This window comes from Leptosomus discolor, chromosome 1, assembly GCF_034619465.1.
Source record: "Leptosomus discolor isolate bLepDis1 chromosome 1, bLepDis1.hap2, whole genome shotgun sequence".
Classification (NCBI taxonomy): domain Eukaryota; kingdom Metazoa; phylum Chordata; class Aves; order Leptosomiformes; family Leptosomidae; genus Leptosomus; species Leptosomus discolor.
In genome coordinates, this window is record NC_141391.1 from 151,823,752 (window position 1) to 151,844,379 (window position 20,628).

The 20,628-nt window shown below is 46.6% G+C and overlaps 1 protein-coding gene across 2 annotated transcripts in view; it reads right to left on the bottom strand.

The window, feature by feature from the left end:
* IQSEC3 (IQ motif and Sec7 domain ArfGEF 3) overlaps nt 1–20,628 on the bottom strand; it is a 100,492-nt gene that overhangs the window by 22,487 nt on the left and 57,377 nt on the right. Inside the window, exons 3-5 of one of the 2 annotated variants that reach the window (XM_086467372.1) lie at nt 12,678–12,966; nt 5,919–7,012; nt 476–637 (exon numbers count right to left, since the gene is read on the bottom strand). In XM_086467372.1, coding sequence (XP_086323498.1) covers nt 476–637; nt 5,919–7,012; nt 12,678–12,966 — 1,545 coding nt within the window. Of the gene's footprint in view, nt 1–475; nt 638–5,918; nt 7,013–12,677; nt 12,967–20,628 lie in introns of those variants that run through there. The other variant, XM_086467378.1, reaches the window with a different exon arrangement.

Genomic DNA, 20,628 nt, shown 5'->3' on the forward strand with positions numbered 1-20,628 from the left:
CCCCCCCTCTCAAAACTGGACAGAAAGAGAACCAGGTGTGGAGCCAGCATTCGCTGCTCTCTGCTGGTCTCACAGCAAGGAGCAGATATTTATCCTCCTCTGCCTTTCTTAGTACTTCCCAGAAAGCATCAGAGGTGCTTTATCAGGATGGGTTGAGACCCCAGTCACAGAGTTTCCCAGTCACAAAACCTCCCAGCTTCACTAGTTCTACCACCCGACGGTGCTGAGCTCCTGCCAGATGATAGCAGGCCCTCTGAGGAGAGACTGAAATAAAAGGGCTGCTGATATTAAAAGGAAAACACATTGCTGGGAAACGCATTGAGAGGTGCCAGCCAGAAGTGGGAATGGTGAAGCTCCTGCAGAGTGGGGATGGAGGGGCATGGAGGACAAGTTGCTTGCTTGTGCAGCCAGGGGCAGAGCGGGATGGCAACTCCTTTACAGTGCAGGGAGCGGGGGAAGAGATTTCCACACTTACTCCAGGACGTCCCTGTTGAACTGCTTCTTGCTGTTGCCCAGGAACTCCCCAATCATCTGGCGGCTGAGGCCCTTCCGCTGGAGCAGGAAGTGTGCCACCCCAATGGGGGTGTCCGGGATGAAGCCTCGAGAGATCAGGAACTGGATCCCTTTGTCTGGATTTCTGAAAGGGAAGGACACAGACATGGTGAGTTTGCATGATCTCTTTGAGGTGTTATTGCCTCTGTCTCACCTTACTGCAGCAATGCAGCCCTCAGTATGTGCATGGGCTTCTGTGAGTTCATGCATGTGGCAGGGCTGGGACTAGTGGGAGCAGGGAAAAGTGACTTGAGGAAGTGACCCCCAGTTGCTGTTGAGGACAAAAGGATGCCGTGGGAAATGTGGTGTCACCTGGCAATCACAAGTGCCATCCTACTGCCACAAAGGATCCTGCTGCATGATACCAGCCTCATCAATGACTCTCTTCTGCCAGGGCTACAAAGATGATGAGGGGACTGGAGCATCTCTCTCATGAGGAAAGGCTGAGAGACCTGGGGCTCTTTAGCCTGGAGAAGGCTGAGAGGGGATCTTATCAACACTTATAAATATCTAAAGGGCGGGAGTCAAAAGGATGGGGCCAGGCTCTTTCAGTGGTGCCCAGTGACAGGACAAGGGGCAATGGGCACAAACCGGAGCACAGGAAGTTCCACCCCAGCATAAGGAAAAACTTCTTCACATTGGGGGCGACAGAGTACTGGAACAGGCTGCCCAGAGAGGTTGTGGTGTTTCCTTCTCTGGAGACATTCAAAACCCACCTGGACGCGATCCTGTGCAACCTGCTCTAGGCGAACCTGCTTTAGCAGGGGGTTGGACTAGATGATCTCCAGAGGTCCCTTCCAACCCCTGCCGTGCTGTGACTCTGTTATTGCGCGATCCCTCTGCTGCAAAGTCAAATGCTCTTGTATTGTCCCTGCCCCAGCTTGGTTTGTTTACAGTCCCTGTGAGGACATGGTTAGAGTGTGTGTCCTACACAGACAGCACAGGAAATATCAGTACATTCAGCTGCTCCAAATGCAACCTACAGAGAGCTGTACCCAAGGACCAGGGGTGGGAGCTGGGCACGTGACCCTTTGCTTTAGGGGAGCTGGTGTTGCACTTTCTGTAGGGCAGACAAAGGCACAGGGGAAAACATGGCTGTGAAGAGAGACATTGCTACCAAAGTCTATGGGCAAATGAGGCTCCAGACGTGGAGGATAAACAAAGGTGGGCATTTTTTTCTGTAAAAATAAATAATTCTCTTTTTTAGTGCTCAGTGTTGAATGACACTTTCTACCTTCCTCACCTGATCCTGGTGAGCTGGCTGCCCGAACAGAAATCCCATGCTCAGATTTGCTTATCTCTTCCTCCACTCCCCCCACCCTTAGCTGTGTTGTTCTCACCTTCTCTATTGATTTACCCCCTGAGGCAGAAATCTCTGTGTGTGGGTGGATGAGAGCACGCACCTTGAGAATGCCTTGTCAGAGCTGGGAGAGAGCTGCGTGCAGCTCCCAGACAGAGGCTTTTTCTCCCTCTGTGGCTGTGACTGCTTCTCTGAGAACTGGCCTGGTGCTGAGTGAGCCTGCTTGCCTGGTTGTGGGAGTGATTTTCTGCTTCTTAATGTGCCAGTGTCTGTGCTGGCATACACAGCTCTTGGGGGGTGGTGGGTGTCTCAGCAAGCATGCGCTTGTGTGTGTCTATGTCCTGTACATGCAGATTTCTTTTGCACCATACATGTTCATCACAGCCCATGTGTCTGCGTATTTTGTCTTTCTCCTCATGTCTCCTATAAGCACACATGCTTCTAGGTATCCTAGGAGTGCCTGTGAGCCTATGTGGTGCCTGTCCCACAGTACAGACAGGAATGAGTGTGTTTGTCTGTATTGTGCAGGATGTTTTCTTCCTATATTTCAGTCTGCCCCACTGAAGGGTGTCTGTCATGATGCACTCTTGTTGAGGGGAACTGGTGCAATGCCAGGAAGATTTCCACATTCCTTTGGTTCTCTAAGCTGGTGAATGGGGAGAGGTAAGAGTAGCTTCTTCACAAAACGATGCCATACTTTCATCATTAACCCAAATTTAGGGATCTTTGTCAAAGCTGAAGGAGTTAGTTTGCTCAGGCAGTTTCCTGGGGTGAGGAAGGGATAAGATGAGATCTCAGAGCATGTGAATGCATGATATGCTCAGGCACAGACTGTGACACTGTCAGGTGGTGAACGATGTGGGTGAGCAACATATGTGTAGCTATAAGAGGATCAGCATCGAGGAGAATGGCCTGCTCCTTACAGGGGTCTCATGAGTATACAATAAGTAGATGGCCTTGAAATATTTCTGCTTACTCTGTAATGCCACAAAGAAAATATCCTGGGCAGTGTGGCATCCCTGGGGAGAGTGGCTGGGAGAACAAATCAGCCCATTAGATTTATGAACAGGAGAGCTGAAAGATCTGATATTGAAAAACCCAGGCATTCTTCAGGGAAAGGCAACAGTGCACATTCTGTATCATCACACAGATCTCCTGGTTCACCTTTGAAGAGCACAGGCAAAGTTGTCTGCTAAATGCAAAGGTTGTATGGTCAGGACCAAAGTCAAGCTAAGCAACAGAGATTCATAAAATGCACTTCCACCTGCATACTTTGGTATTTGGCAAGGGAGAATATGGTGGATGATCTTAACTACACTGGTGTGGCTCCAAAGCCACTGGGCTGATTTTGGATTCACTCCAGATGAGCTGGGAGCTGAATAAGTCCAGAATAATGCAGCTCACACACTGGCATGGATGTGCAGATTTCAGTAGAGATGGCACACACAATGCAAGAGGATGTAGGATAAAACAGTCTAGCTGTGACAGCCTTCCTGCACTGCCTAGACTATAACTCAAATATACTTGCACACACTATTTTTCCAGTAACAGCAGCCTTTCATCAGTTTTTCCCGGGAGGATTCAATTTGTTCTCCACAAAATCCTGATAGCAGTACAGCATCTCTGCCTCTGAACACCTGCAGATGTATCCCATGTACTGCAACATGAAGCTTTTACCCAAATGCGCAGCAGACAACACTTCCATCTCTCCTGAACCTGGTCCCTGCTGTTTTCTTTAGTGTTGCAGGGGTGTTAAACACGGCCAGCAAATGCTGCGGGATTCCTCACGTCCTGCTGGCTTTCCCTCTGCCCACTCAGCCAGCTGCCCACACACACACAGAGTAATTACAGCAGTGCTGCATAATGAAGCACTCTCCGTTCCAGGGATTCCACCCCCTCACTGTGAAGTGAGGATGGGGAAAGTGCCACAGCAGCTCAGCATCGATGTGTTCCCAGGGGCCTGCTCTCAGCCAGAGCACTGCTTTCTGAAAACACAGCGCAAGGCCGGATAGACTATGGCAGATGCTGCTAGCAACTGCAGGCTTTCAGCTCTTGGTCCAGGGGAGCGGTCAGCAAAAAGGATGTGTGCACATGCACACACGGCCTCAGCTCCATGCCCTACGGGTTGGTGCCCACCTTGCAAACCCTACAATGGTAAACTGGCTCCTTGCTAGAAACTGACAGAGAAAAAAACGACCAAATAACTGCAGAAAGCTGAATGGCCTTCCTAGCCCCTTGGATGGAGGTGCACTGCAGCATCACAAGGGGAGCCATGTGTCTCTTAGATCCTGCTAAGAGAATAAAAAAAAGGCTACACTCTCCACAGCTAACAGGTCAGTTCCCTCCCTCCCTGTCCTCCAAAGTTTTAGCAAGGAAACTGAGCCTTACAGGTTACTGCACATTATTTCAGCAGCTAGTTTGAAGGGAGCAGGGGAGACCTGGCTAGGAAGTTGTATTTCGGAGCTCCACAGTAAGTTTTCTATTCCACAGGGACCTGCAAGTTGCAGTGAACCACGGTCACTGAATGAAGGAGGACAGCAAAGCCGCTTTCCCAAACCAGACCTGGTGCTGCTAATTTGTCACATGAATGTGTGCCAGGAAGATTGGGGGAAGAGGAGAGGATGGGAAAAAGCATTTTCACTTCTGCTGTATCTTCACATCAGTGTTCAAGTCAACTGTGCAGGAACCAAAGGAAAATACATTGGATGGAGGGACTCCTGCTGAGCATGGCTGAGAATACTGAAACACTTGGAAGCAGAGATGTAAGCCCCACGTCCCCCCTCCAGAAGTACACTTACCCCAACACAAACACCCGAAATGTGTGTGGACCTGGAACTATCTCTATCATAACCAACCCCCACCTGTGTCTGGTGCCTACCTTTTCTCCTCCCAGCCTGCTTGTGTTCATCAGGCAAATCTGTGTGTGCCCAGAGCCTGACTTTTGATATATACACATGGACCCACTTGTTTACAACCTGATCTCAGAGCTAGTAAAATGTCCTCCTCGGTTCTGTAAAAGTCCCAGGTCTATCTGCTCTAACATCAGTTCTGGATGTGCTCTGAGCCCAGCCCTATAAACCTCTCTTCCAGGTTCCTGCTTCCTGCCGTCCACAGCTTCTATACTACACATTCTGTGCATTGCCCCCTTGTCTGTGCAAAACTTCTGCCTAGGACTATGTAATTTTATTCCTCGCTCTGACCAAAGGCCCATGCTAATGTGTGGCAAAACATTCTTCTAGTACGGGTGCATTACCATCCCCAGCATCTTCATCAGTGGACTCAAATGAAAACCAAGACAGCATAAGACGAGAGTGTGATGATGGAGCAAAAAGCAGTATTTCTCATGGCTTGCTGAGATGACAAAAGTCTCATCGAAAGGCAATGAGCAAATCTAAAGCTCCTTATAGGATCTCAGCTAATCCAAAACACACTATGTGTGACCCCTCGAGTTAACCTCTTCTGACAGTAATCTCTGGGCTACTCTGCTTTTGCTTTGAGACCTACAGCCTTTTCACAGGATATCAGACTCAGATGTGTGAGACTGAGATGACTAAACCTGGATTGTCAGGTGAAAATCTACCCAAATACCAGAAGGAAAATGACAGCCAGAGCACTCATACTGGGCTAGCTGAGCTCAGCTCTACCCCTGACTCTCTCTCTTTACTTGGAAATGCCCCGTGTTAAGTAATCAGGGCTGGGTTTACAGTCCCAGCTATACTTGTTCCTTTGCAACAGAGGAAGCAGGAGCCTAGATCCCAGGCCCAGCTGGTAGATTCCAAACGGACAGCAGCTGGGACTGAAGGTTCAGAATTCAGGAGAGCATGGGCACTACCCATGGGGCACTGGGCTTGTTCCTCTGTTGGGCAGCAGAATAGGACAGCACTTGGGGGCCTTTAGGGAAAAAGTTTCTGGGCAACCAACCTGTGGTCTGCATTGCACACCCAGATGGTCATGCCCTTGAGTACGAAAGAACTTGCCCAGAGATGGATCTAGACCAAAAGCTTGGCATCACCTCTTCCTGTGAGGCATGAAACAGGCTGGGAAACATGAAAGAAGAGTCACTTACATATTAAAGAGGTTCAGCCCAATGCGGTAGAGGCGCTTCCTCATGGTGTCTGTGGAAAGTGTAGGTGACTTGCAGCTAGCTGGGTTCTCGCAGTGGTACCTTGGGAGGCTGAGGATCATGGCCTGCAGTGCTTCTTTCGAGGACACCTCAGAGGCTGACTTAGCTGAAGTGGAGGTGCTGCTGCTGCTCAGCTGCTCTGAGTTGTCTGCGTTCTCAGACTCGGAGCCTTTGCTTTGCCCCGTCTCGTTGCCAGCATCAAACTGGAGCTTCTGCACTGCCATCTGCCCAGGCTCAGCACTGCTGTCTCCTGTGCCGTTAGTACTAACAGTCACCTCGGTGAAAGTGTGGCTGTTCTGGAGAGCACTGGACTCAGGTAAGCTCTCTGGGGCAGCCTGTGGTTCACTGGCTTCTTCCTCCCCTTCTCCTGGGCTTTCTTCAGCCTTGGCGGCTTGAGAGAGCCCAGCCTGGGCATTGCCGCCAAGGCAGTTTGCCATGGACACCGAGGTAGACGATGAGACAGAGATGTTCTTGTTGTCAATCTGGACTGTGACATCTCGAAAAGCCATCATGAGAGTGCTGCTGCTCTTGGGTAAGGTATCTGGCAGGAGCCCTTCCTCCTTCTCCTTGTCCTGCAACTCAGATTCTAAATCTTGGTTTGGCTGCATTGAGCTAGCACTGAAGGTCTCCCTTATCTGGTAGGAGCCCCCATCTTGCAGTGAGCACATGGTCTTCAGGCTCCAGGTGCTGAGGGCATCATCAATAGACTTGGCCAGGGACTGAACTTGTTCTGTGAAGGAGTCCTCCAGCTCGGTCAGTGCCCCACTGATGGTGGCTGGCAAAGATGGGGACCTCACCAATGGGATGCCCACAAAGTTGTACCCCTCCACCAAGGCTTTCTCAGTGGAGAAGCTCTCTGAGTTCTGGACCCGGACTTTCCTCAGAGAGATGCGGCGTGGCATGCGGCTCTCCAACAGTGAGTTGCGGATCTTCTCAAAGTTCTTGCTGAGCTGGTACTGCCGGAAAGCAGTCTGGATGGTGCAGGCTGCCCTGCGAGACACCAGGTGACCACCGTATTTGTGCTCTAGCATTTCGATCTGAAAGATATAGAAATAGGAGACGTTTTTGCTAATCGATTTCTGATGCCTTTCTGTTACCCCAGTTCCTACACTGATTAGCCTGAAAACAGAAAAGAAAGACTCAGTTTTGAAAGGTAAAAATTCTGACTTTAAATGTTGAGACAAGATGTTAAGAACAAGTAGAAGGAGGATTTACTCCTTCTTGAGCTCGTAACTACAAACACATGTGTACATACATATACACACAGCTAAGTGGCATCTCAACAGGCTTCAACAAAGCAAATATGTATGGTAATTTCCCTTCCATTGTTTAGTATTTGTACTTCCTGGTCATCCCCTTAGTCTTCCTCTGCAGCTGGGCCTTCACTAACGTGCTACAGGAGAATGTCAGATGATTTGTTTCCAGTCATTGACGGAGGATGAGGGAGACAGTGTGAAGATGATGGCAGATGATGGGATTGCAGAAAAAAAGAAGGATGAACCCAAGGTACCGTCACTGAGGTTTTGGCTGAACTATGAGCTAAACTCTACATGGTTGGCACTTCACAGGGCAGAATGCAGGTGCAGATTATAGTGGTTTTTATGTGTGTGTGCACATGTGAAAAAGCCAAAAAAAGGTGAAGTGCAGGACTGGGAGTGCTGGTAAAATCAGTCCTGAATTAATAGAGGATTCGCTACATTATTCATGTCATGAGTATGAGCTCATTAGCAGATCCAAAGGACTAACTGCATCCTTATCCCCAGACAGATACCACTTGCCCCTCACCATGCCTGCTGGCCCAGTACTCCCAAGATGAAGGACTGAGCTCACAGACAGTGAGCAAACTGTTTTTGTAGTCAAAACCAGACTGAGACATGAGCCTCAGCTTGCAGAGTTATGTCATCTGCTTCCTTCTTCTTTTCCTTTTTTTTTATAACATTGCGTAAGTTGCAGAAAAAACCATCAGTGAGTGTTCTAGGTATAAGTGAAGGCCCGGAATGAAAGCTCTGAGAAGTGTAAATCACCTCTGGCATCTTTCCAATACTAACTCCTTTGGAAGCAGGGGAAGACAATACGACCTTGGGAGATGACAGGAAGAGGAACAACACGACCCCAGCCAGCCATTCTGTCCCTGCACTGGTACCCTGGCTGCTGGAGTAAGTACTGCAGGCCTTGCCCACTGGCACTCCATCACCCCAGGCAGCAACAGGTCTAGGGATCCTGCTGCACTGGAGAGGAGGTTGCCATTTCTGGAAAGGAGCCAGGGGGGCACATCCTTTCATATCTACCTCTCTGGAAATGCACTCAAACACAAGGTAGGCTTCTGTTTTCTGTTTGCCTTGCCCTTGAATTCACATCTGTCCAAAGCCAGCATCAAAACCCAGCACTGGGAAATACTAGCAATTTGCTTAGCAGTGGGGTTGGACACTGCAGTTGTAGAGGCAGCTGGCTCAGAGTTCTTCTTACCCCTAATTTAAAAAATATTGGCCGAATACTTGCCCTGCTGCCCTCCCAGAAAGGGTCTGCAGGTTCATTTACCACAAGACCTGTCAGTAGGCTTTTTGGATAAACAAGATCTCTGCCTATCCCCAGGGTCTGATGTGGTAGGGAAGAGGAATACAGGAACAAAAAGAGACTCTGGGTAGCAAGCAGAAGGGTTTTGCTGGGGTTCTTTGTCCTTCTTTCCAAAATGACCATCTTAAATTCCACCATAACACCAGCACTCCTGCCGCATCTCTTCAAAGTTGGCCTCTCTAGAAAAAGACTGAGCTATCCCTTGGCCCTTCCCTTCAGGAGGAAGGCTCATGCAGATATGCAAATTAAACCAATAACGTGCACAGGCCCAACCCAGACAGTTATTACCGACAACTGACCGTGAGCACTTAATATAATGGTCTGGTTAATGAAAATGTAGAGCTAATTGTGTTGGGAGGGAAAGAGGAACAAAGGGGAGGGACAGACACAGCTATCTGAGGGACAGAATAATAGTAAAATGCAAAATAAGGCAGAAGCAAGAGACTTATAATTATCTGAGGTTTCCAAGGAGGTGACAGCCATTCTGAAAACATGAAATTCATATACTCTGATCTTATTAGAGGCCAAGACAAAATGTCATTGCTGATCTGAAGTAAAAAAGCCAGTTTATCTCATGCAAGGAGAGTTCCCGAAAAGGCAGACTTTAACAACTACTAAGAGGAGAGATCCTTCTAAAAGTCTAAAGGAATGGTGCAAGCTGTCAGTACCTTGATAAAACATCACCAGATTTTTGCAGTCCATTATCTCAGTCCTCCCAAAGGGCTAAGGCATTAAGGAGCAGAACAAGATGTAAAGTGAGAGGACTCCCAACCTAGTCTGTTCTCCAGCTTGCACCATGTGGTCCACTGCCATCCGGCCCTGTCCAAAGCAACGGGAGTCCTGAAATGTCTTGCAGCTATGATAACAAGGACTGGAGACTGGTCCAAAGGATGCTTGAGAAGACTGGCAAAGCCAGAAGTGGCACCCCCACAGAGAAGTGCCCTCCCCACCCTTGCTTGGTAGAAGTGGGTCTCTGTCTCTCTCCTTGATGCAGCCCAGTCATTTAGTGTTTACTGATGTCTGAGACATTCACATTTGCTATCAGGTCAAGTTAACTGACACTCCAGAGGAATTAAGGATTTCAAAAAGCTTTGGCCTGTTTTCTTCCTCTTGAGAGGAGGAAAGGGCTTCCATTAGCACCACAGCAATCACAGGTAATGGAGACGTGTGTCTGGCTTGCTGGAGGAACCTTCTCTTCCCATTTGAGAGGCAAGAAAGGCCAGACATGATTGGCCTTCTCTCGCTCCTAATAAACCCTATGAATCACAAGTAATTGCCTACTTAAAGCTACTCTTCTCTGGGGAATGATCCGACAGCCAGCGCCAAAGGAAGGGAAAAGCAGGAGGGGGATGAGGGGGATTTCAAAGAGTAATTAGCTTAATACATTTCTGGACCTCAATATGAACACTCAGTGTGAGCAATTCCGGCCTTGTGGCTGAATTAGAAATGGCTGGGAAATATCCATTGCCATGAGGAATTGCACATGAAGGGAGCTTTAACAAGGTCAGCCCAAGGCAAGCCAAAGTGCCAGGCCTGGATATGGCCAAACATTTGAGGTGCACACCCCATGGCTTTGCTGCCCATAGGCATAAATTAATAAATCTGCCTGGAGAGAATGTGCTTGCATTTTGAGCACTGGTTTTCCACCCAGGTTGTCACTGAGCAGGGCAACATGACACCGTGTTAGCAAGCAGAGAATCAGGCTCAGTGACAGAATCCGAGTCGCTCAAGTCAATGCATGCATTGTAAAAAATAATTTAAAAAAAGACATACAGAGCACTCATGTTCTCTGTCACCTATTCTTAACACCTATTCCTTCCACCAGCCTTTTACAATGGAAGGACATTGCTATAAGGGCCATCTGTTAATGGGACATTTTCCTTCACCCATGGGACATCTGCCGCCCTTCAGCACAGCGGAAGGGTATGTATGACTGCAAGCACATGCCTCTCTCCTGTGATCTCCTCCATTTTCCCCAACATTACGATAGTCTAAAAATAGGGGAACTTTAGCACTTGAGTTTCCTTTCCAACCTCCCAGCATACTGTACTTCTGCTCTGCGCACTGTCAGCTGCTCTGTTTCATGGGGTAGAGAGCAGGGAGAGGCATGACCCTACTCACCAGCCCTCTAGGGTGATGCTGAGGGGCAGCAACTGGTAGATGACCGGCACCTCCAAGTCCTGCAGAGGAGACTGTACACTACCCTTCTTCCTTACCTTGTTCCCAAAAATTAAGTGTGACTTCAACTGCACTGTGAGACTAAAAATGTCACCTTCCACCTGTTTTTCTTACTGTAAGTTCTATTAATTTCTGCTATGACTAGGGAACTACTGGGACAGGTGAGGGTCCTATCAGCCTTATTCCTATTCAAGAGAACTACCTGCCAAGAAAATTGATAGGAACACCTATGAAAACACACACTAGAGTACAAGACTGGAAGACTTAATACTCTTCACTCCTTGAAAATCTCCCTTTCCAGAGCTGGAGGTAATCCACTGAGGACATCCATCAGGCTGGAGGAGCACACATACTGTAAGCCCCTTTTGCTATGAGAAAAGTGGCTTCACCTACAAGATAGGCTAGGTCCCTACAAGGTCAGTACTGTCAGGCACCAGAATTTAATGAACAAGCAGCTAACATGTCTCCCTCTCTCACATGTATCCAGGGCAGGTCTGGCCTCTGCTGCAAAAACAGTGATAGGACAACATTACCTTAAAGCTAAAATAACACAGGACAGACACTCCCCAGGACAAATCAGAGCAGCTCTAGGACATCGAGGAGGCTAAGCCCATATATAGCAGCCAAGATCTGGCCCACCCTGAGGATATGTCACATTAGTTTGTGAAGCCAGTTAATTAGTCTCTGTGGTTTCTTTTCCTGGTGTGAAGCAAAAATTCTGTCCAAGCTGAATATGCAGTATTTTGAGAAAGACAAAGCTAAAGTGCCAAGGTCTCTTTTCTGCTCAGGAATTTATTGGGCCATGGATCCGACATGTATGTTTAGGGACAGCAGCAATGCCTTGAGGAAAGTGGCAGAGAGATGTCCCAGAAGCAGCAGCTTCTTCTGTGGGAGCCTCATTAGCTGAGACCCTTCATCTGCAATAGCACAGCTCCCACTGAATTCTCCCACTGAAAGTAATCTGCACGCTGTCACTAGCGTTTGCTTGTCCTCCTCATCTCACATACTGCAGGGTCTGCATATCAAACAGCCTCTGGTTGAGTTGCCATCCCAGGGAAAAGTCAGAAACAATCTCTTAGGTTTTGCTTTGCAAAACAGCTCTCCTGGGCTGTAATTTGCAGAGATGGGGCGGGGGGGCATGCTCCACTTCACTGCCTTTGAGTGAGAAGGCCAGCTGCTATTAGCCACTGTCCTGCTATTCCCTGCTGGGAGCCCATCAGGAGATGCATCTGGAGACAGGTACACTTGTGCTCTGGAGCTAGGCTGTAGTCCCGGGCACAGGAGGCAAGGCTCGCAACTTCAGCAACTGAATCATTTTCTCTCAGCCTAGTGAACCTGCCTGTCTCTTCATCATCCATCACTGGATTGAAGGCAGTGACAGTAGGAATATACAAACATCTGTGCAGTAGACACTGTGCAGGACACTCATTGAATGAACCCCACTTCCCCTGAAAGCTTATGCTTTGAAGAGGCTAATGTGGAAGTGCACTGAGGGGCAACCTAGCGTGATCCAAGAGGGCAAGATGGCTCTTGGAGACCATGACCCATGAGGGATGTCTTTCGGGACAATCACTTGCTGGGAGCCCTGCAGGCACTGTATGCTTGTAAGCAAGGCAGTATCTCTGGATGCCACAGCTCTTGGCTGCCTGCAACCTGACTCTAAGCCTACAGTCACAACTGAGTATCTGGGTCCATTTTGGACCACAGAACCCATGCAACAAAGAGCAGAGCCTGGCAAGTTTGGGTGAAAAGGTGCCACAGTCAGAGGTGGGGAAGTTACTTCCTCCATCAGCCCCACATAGCCAAAGGGCCAGGCCTGCTCAGGCAGGGAGAAAGTTCCAGGTGAACAAAATGCTAAAGTATTTGCTGAAAGACATCCCACCACAGTGCGAATGCAGTCCCACCCACCCCATCCCCTGCTCCCACAGCCTGAGGAGGAAGCCTCTGTACCTGTTTATTCTTTAGGTCAAGGGAGAGCTCATAATCGGAGGCAGCTGCATGGGAACACGAGGCCGTCCCTTTGCTGCGCTGCACTCTCACTGGGGAGCCCGTGTGGTGGAGGCTCGCCTTCTGCACCAGAGGGGAACACCCCGCTGCCTGCTCTTCTTGGAGCTCCGCATGCTGGGCTTTTAGCGTCAGGGTGTCGGACCTGCCTTCCTGGCCACTCTGTCTGCCGGCCTCCTTCGGATCCTCCGTTTCACACCCGGCTTTCTTGCTTGTGGAACCGCTGGGATCGTCACTGTGAACAAAACGCAATGTTTCGCTTTTTTTATTTGTTTTTATTATATTTTATTTATGATTAAGTTTATTGTTGTTTGCTATACTCATTCACTGAGCTGCATTTTAAATGTTTAGGGAGCCTGGGCTGTGAGGGCTCTCTCTCAGTGATGGATCAGGACTTTAGGTTTATGCATCCAAAGCTTTGATCCCTCCCTCCCTAAGAGCAGGCACCTGTGCTGCACATGCTGTATGAACCAGTCCTGTGACTCCTGGAGCTGCCTGACTGCCTCTGCTCAAGGTGCTGCAGCTGGAAGTGAGGGGCCAAGGAGGGTGTCATGACCTACTAGGCACCTGGGGTCTCCAAGGACATGGGGGAAACAGGGTAGGGGCAGCTGAATGTTGCAGAGTTTCCAGAGGAACTCTGGGAGAGCTGACAGTATTAAAGATGCAACAGAGCCAGCCAGGCCTGAGATCCTGACTCTTTAAAGCATGTCTGCAATACACCCATAGCAGAGTGAAGAGCTTCCATGAAAGAAGCTGTTTCTTTCTGACCCACAGATTGCTGAGCCACTGAGATCTTGTGGAGAGAGGAAAACACACTTTTCTCCTGTCAGCCACAACAGTAATTGTGCGAAACCAGAGCCTGACAACAGTGCACTCCAAGAGAGCTGACAAGTTGCTCCAGACAGGATGGGATTAGTGTATGTCTGATCCATTGAAGTGCTGAGGAAGTCTGTCGTTAATCTCTCTTGCCAAATATTTTCCAAAATCATCCAATTTCAAAAAAGATTTTGGTATTCTGGGGGACTGTTTGAACCATGAGAGTGTGAACCATTAGTCTCCTTCCAGTGGCAACAGAGGAATAATTTATGGTTTCCAAGAGCAGGCCAGTCCACATGGACTCTGGGTTCTACTGCTCTGTGTACATCAGATATAGCTCCACTGGTTTCCGGGGGATGAATATTTAGCTGAGAGCAACGTCTAGTTTGGAAATAATTACTATGGAACCAATGCATTCAATTCCATTGAAACAAGGATGTGTACTGCCTCTTATATTTAAACGCCATTAAATTATTTAATTCACTTCTGAATCACATTTCTTTCTCTTGGATTTGCTCCACATACAACCAGTTCTGCTGTCATCTAGATAACAAATCATTTTATGATTCGTGTTGATGTCAGAGCAAAATCAGGGAAATTAGATATGATTTTCTGTAGTGCTCAAATTACTTAGAAACATTTAAGTCTCATTTTCAAAAATGCTGTAAGCACCTAAGAGCCCAAATCTTCTAACTGTAAATAGACTTCGCCTCCTAAGCCTTGGAGCACTTTTACATACTTACTAATACTTTAAAAGGAAGTTTATTCTCTCCAGTGGCAGCTCTTCTGTTTAGTAGATTTAACAAACAGATTTAGAAATATGCCCACGGTTTCTAAAAGGGCTCCAAATCTGATGATCCATAGACAGTACCACAACTTCAGAACTAAGAAAGACGAAGGATTTAAAAGTATAAATTATCTTCTTTTATACACAGGCATGTAGTCACCAGTTGGACTTAAAAAACAAATTCACAGAAAAATCAGGCTCTTACATAAATGCTATATAACCAACTTTGTCAAAGCATATTAAAATGACATATCTGCATACTCATCAATCAGGAAATACCACCACCAAAATGAGGCATAAAACTATCCTTTGAGCTTGTACACCTTATAAAATCCTTCCCTGTTTTATTCCTGATACTATATAATTGAACACTCTTTTTTTTCTACACCTAAAGATGAACATGTATAGTGTGTACCCATTTTTAACTCCTTCTATGTCCATCCACATTGCAGGAAACATTAATAAAAGACTTCTCCCTTACAGCGCTCACTGTAACATTTTTATTGGCAGCTTCTCTTCTATGCATTCTCATTTTAACCAGCAGAGCAGTGATTTTTATCCTCAGCTCAAGGGATGACCAGGTGAACATAGATTTGATCACGTTTTCATTCAAGTGCATGCCGAAAGCCTCACAAGTATTTCAGTGGGAACCAGACTGTGCCCTACAAAGCAATTTCAGCTAGATGCATAAGCTCTGATTCAGCAAGACACACATCCCAAATTGCTCTGCTGAGTCAAGGCCACAGTGCACAGTGTGCTATGCAGACTTTCTTTAGGGCAGATCAGGGCCTGAGGCAGTAGACTGGAGAGTTAGTTGACTTCCCTTGGAGCATGAATAGACTCTAAATGCCAGCAAATATTCCGTGACAAGATGGTCCTCTAAACACTTGCACATATGCTTAACTGTTTTTCTGAGGACCTCCACTGACTGCTTATGGTAGAATGTGAAGTGTGTGCATAAGAGTTTGCAGCGTCTGGGCCTGTTGCTCTGTAAGGCTGTACATCACCTCTAGTGTATGCTACCTATTCGGTTTTCTCTCACGCACACTTTAGGGTCTGGGTGAGTCACATTCATAGTGACAGGATATCCTGCATGCACTGCTAATATAGAAGAAAATCCAGCAGGCTTTGTAGAATCACAGAGTAACTAGTCTGGGAAGAAAGGCTGGAGGTTTCTGTTCCAAGTCCCTGCTCAAAGTAGGGCCATTTTCAAAGACAGATAAGGCTTCTCCAGTCAACTCTTGAATATCTCCAGACCTGAGGACTCCCCAGACTCTCTGGAAAGCCTTGTCAGGGCCCTTAGCGCACTAATAGACCTTAATGGCCTGAGCAGCCTCACCCAGCCCCCCCCCACAAATACCCCCTGGACAGTTCCCCCTTTTCAGGGAAAAAGTAAAGTGCTGGTCTCCAGCTCTGCCACAGCCTTCCTGTTTCCATAGCCATGGACCCACTTGATGTGGACTCAGACATGCAGACTGACTCCCCAGCTTGACCTTGGACCTGCCTCATCACCATGGACATACACATTGATAAGTGGGCTGTGTCTGACCCTAGGTGCCCTCACTGGACCTGATTCTTACCCTGGCCAATAAGGCAGAGGGTGTTGGACCAACCCAAAATGCTCAGAAGCCCCCTGTAACCTCGTTAGGCATCTAGGTTATTCCTTAAGACACAGGAAGGCCCTAAGACTGCAAGCACTAAGTGCATACATTCAGTCACAGATGTGTGAGAAGCACCACCAAGCCCCGTGCTCCTGCTCACAGTGCCTGACTGAAGCCCCTAAAGACACTGTGCTAGGGTAAGGGAGTAAGCTAGCCACGCGAACATTGCTTGCCTTCCTCCTCCATGTGTGCTCTAAACCCAGTGAATACACCCATACAGAATGCATTGTGCTTATGCGTGGAATTTTCTGAGGGTCAAAACTCGGTCAAATCAAAATCAGATTCCACTGAAGCACTCAAAGGCATTTTTCAGCTAGATGTTTTTATGCTAAATATAAACTTTTTAACCCCCCTGCTGGTTTGGCTGTTGTGCTGCTCAGAAAGCAATAGCAAATACTCTTGCTGAAGTGGGAATAGTTTCTACATGTTCTTTCGTGGAAAAAAAAAAATGACTGAAACTTTTACATTGTGGGGAAAAAAAATCAAAAAAAAAAGAAAAGACAAACCTACTTCATGTTTGGGCAACAGAACAACCTTGTGAAATTCCACCTTCAGCTGGTAAACTTCAATGACTTATAAGAAATGGAAAAAAGGGGTAAAGAAAGAGTTTGCTTAGCAGCCTGAATGTTAACATTACGACCTTACAGTTCCAATTACCACCCTGTATTCTTCCCAGGTTTACTCCCATCTTGAACCTGTTTCTGAGGAAGCATTGTGAGGAGGCCTATTCTCTGTTGTCCGGTAGCAGTGACTGATGAAGCCCCGGTATGAGAGACAAAACACATTGCTAAAGGTCAAAACTGATGCTACAGTGAAACACATGCTAAAATCTTAACGATCCTGATTTTTTCCCTCTGTCCTGAGTGACACAGTTGATTTACATTGGTAGAGGACAGTTTTTGTTAATAAGTGAAGTCTCAAGAGCTATTATAATCATTGTAACAAAAAAACCCCACAACAGTAGGAAAAGTAGGGCAAGGATAGACACTACAGCATGGAAGATCTTGGGAAAAAAACCATGTTATTAAGTAAATTATGGGGATCCACTTGCTTTGCCTTGGCCAGTGAGCAATCAGTCTCCCTGGCTGTGGGATGAAGGAAGGGAATGGAAATACTGCACATTCTGTTTCTTGGACCGCTTGTAATAATTAAAAGTCCCACGCAGAGTCTAAGGTGTGAATCCCAATGCCCTGGCCAAACTCCAACTAGGTTAATTTAGTTCTGTATCCTAGCATCACCCCTGCAGTTTCAACTGTAATCAGTGTTCTTTACTTGCTGTCCTAACGTATCATATACCACCACCTTTCACAGTTTTTACTGCATGATAAATGAAGCAATTTTCTGCTAGTCATGCAATCAGGTAGGAAAGGTTTGTAATGTCTTTGAATTCTGTTTGATTGAAAGCTGTGATATTAATGTAAATCACTTGCAATCAGATAAAAAAGGAAGTCTACAAAGTCGGCTGTTCTGTTCTTCCTAGATGTTCCTGCATGACTTTTATGACCCATAGCAACTAGCTTAGTCATTACTACAAATAGATTTCATCTGCTGTAGAAAACATCTCTCATATTTCAGGTATCTCCTGCTACTTTTGCACTGCTGACATATATGCCTGCTGCAGGCAGAAACCAGTTTTGTTAACGAAGATGGTGACTACAGACAATCTGACTCAGGGTTTACATGAAATACTGTAGCTAATCCAGCATTTCAAAACAGGGATATCAGAGTTCTGGGATGAATCCTAGCATTTGTTTCAAGAAAGCATGATGGTGAAAAAGCTCTCACTGAGACAATTCATCAGGACATCAACAAATATTTTTGTCTAGCACGGGTGAGTGAGATTTCTGATATTTAGCTTCTAGGTGCAGATTTCTCAGGAAGATTTTCTATAAAGAGTACACTGAGGGAAGGATGTAGGGAGATGATAGAGGAAAATGGTATTATGTAGAGGTTTTTTATTACTTCCTTTTTCCTCCCTTCCTGGTATTTTGGAAATCTAAAGCCCAAATCACTGATACTAAAATTTCAAACCAGAGAAGCCCATCCACCCATGCCTAGTAGTATCAGCTCCCAATGTCTGTACAGAGCTGTTGTATCATACTCTGCCCTGGGAGAGATTTGACTGCTTTTCAGTTCCTACAGCATTAGGATGGTGCACTTCCTTGCATACTCCACACCACCTCCTTGCTGCTGGAAACACAAATTCCCATCTTGGCAAGGATCTGTGCTTCTAACTGGCAGCTGTGGAGTTGAACCATGGTTATCTGTTGGATCTTGACTGTCTGGCTTAAACATTCCTGTACGGATGACTTGAGAAAGAACATGCAGCCCCTTCCCCCTAAATATTTCAAGACAATTTCAAGCTAGACCTGTAGGCAGGAATACAGAAGTTGGATGCTCCAGATACTACATTCCATTGCCCATATTCTGTCAAATACCAGAATCAGTTCACGGTCTGAGTAATTTTCAGGACTCTCAGAAAGGTATTTACAGAGTAGCTGAGTGATTAAACAGGGATATAGGGCCAGGAGAGCTACTCTTCTCCAGGACATTAATGTTAGTCCTGTAAGAAATTAAAACTGGGCTTTCTCACTGATCACTGCAGAGTTACACAGCTCCCATATGATCAAGACACAGAATTAATCTCTTTACTCCTTCTCTCCTACAAGAAGAAAAATTGTTGCTATTAAATAAGAGCAATAAAAGAGTAACGCTCTTCTGGACTTGAACAGCAGTGCAACAAACCAGTCACTCAAGAAGATGTTCAGAAGCCCTGTTGGCAGGTATAGTGGTTATGCAAAAAGATCTAGCTAATTGGATAGGAGGAAGCTATGGGTGCGAGGTACTACAGAGGCTAATATCACCTCCTCTTTGTGTCCCTGTGTCATAGCAGGAGAAGACCACATTGCTGTTTCCCATGCATAACTTACCAATCGCCTTCTTCATGGTATTCAAGGTCAGTGTGCAGGATTGTGACCTGTAACTGAGGCAAAGACTACATGGACTGGTTGTGAAGGACCACAGAAATTTATGAATCCATTTCACAGACTCTTTATGAGGGTCGGTTGGTTATTGTATATACACTGCTCTAAAGTGCTGTAAGCGATTAGTGTTATCATGGCCTGAGAGTCACGAGACTTCAAAGCTTCAGAGATGTCAGAATAAAAATCCCTTGCGAAGTGTCATATGAAGAATTAGAAAAACAGGTCACTAGCTAATGCTAAGAGAACAAAGTCCAGACCTCAAGTCTGCAAGAACCTGTGCTCCCTCCATCTTAAGACATTTCAGCATTTCCCCTGTCCTCTCTCCTCTCCCTACTCAAAAAAAAAAAAAAAAAAAAAAAAACAATTGCTGAATTAGCAGGGTCTAAAGTGCCTTTTCAGTTTATTTCATTTCAGTGTTCCCTGAGGACACCCATAACATATGGTGAATGGGTTGATCAGAATTCAATGAAAAAAATGGCTGAGACAGGCTTGGTAATATATTATGGGGTCTTTTCAAGGTTCAGAGATTTCTGACATGCTGGGGGTCTGAGTGTAAAAGAATTGCTTCTGATTTGCTTTTAAGTTCAGATTTTAGGGTGACTTGGAGGCAATGCTCTGTGGGAGTACGCTGAAAATGATGGAAGGCAAGAGTCTCTCCTGCCAGAGAAGCAGGGAACTTGGAACTTGATCTTGGCAAACCATCCCCTGCCAGCCGAGCTGCAGCTTTCTCAGACAGTCTCCCCCAACACAGACAAATATAGGAACAAGATTCTGATTTTGTCTACATTCACGTAACACCTTGCAAAGCAGTGGCATCAAGCCATCTCCTCACACTAGTTTTACTCAAGAGGAATTAATGATAATTAGCCAAGCTCATTACCCATCTCAGAATATATTACTTGTTTCATAAAAAGGCTGGCACACATACCTGTAAAATAGATTTGACAGTACAGTATGGTAACTATATTGGAAATCAATTAAATTTAACATCTTTTAGCACAAACTGAACCAGACAACATCTTTTCAATATTGCCTAAAGTGGTTTTGGTCAGGTGTGCATTAAGCAGACAGAAAATGTAATAATACTAGCAAATGCATCATGTCCCACAGGGTCCAACATGCCAAAATCAGGGCCTCCATTTTGGATTTGGTATTTAAACATGATCTCCATGTGCTGTGTAATTCCCACGTTGTTGTGTCTTTTGCTACGGTACAGCACTACAGGAGCTAAACTTTTCTGATGCACCCTATGCCCTCATGGGGCAAAGATGATTGTCCAGGTATCAGTCTGGGCTGGCTGCCTGCCTGAGTGCCAGGCTCTCCATGACTAACTTCAACCACCTGAGGACTAGGTTCTCTACTTTTTCATGGAGACAGATGGGCTCCTCCGGAGAGTCACTTGGAAAACTAAGGCAGCTCCCACTGTATAAGAAGTGGTGTTTATGGTGCAAGGCTGGCTGTGCTGGGTGGTGTGGTTGTCACACAGTTTTTTTGTTATAGTTCTATGTGTGGCTGGGTGACACCTCAGAATGACACTTGGGATACCTCTCTGGCAATACCCTTCTTTCCTCCACCCTTCCTAGCCATGCCTCCTGTTTCATCACCTGCAGGAGCACAGGGCTCACCTTAGGAAGTAGAGCCCCTTTCTC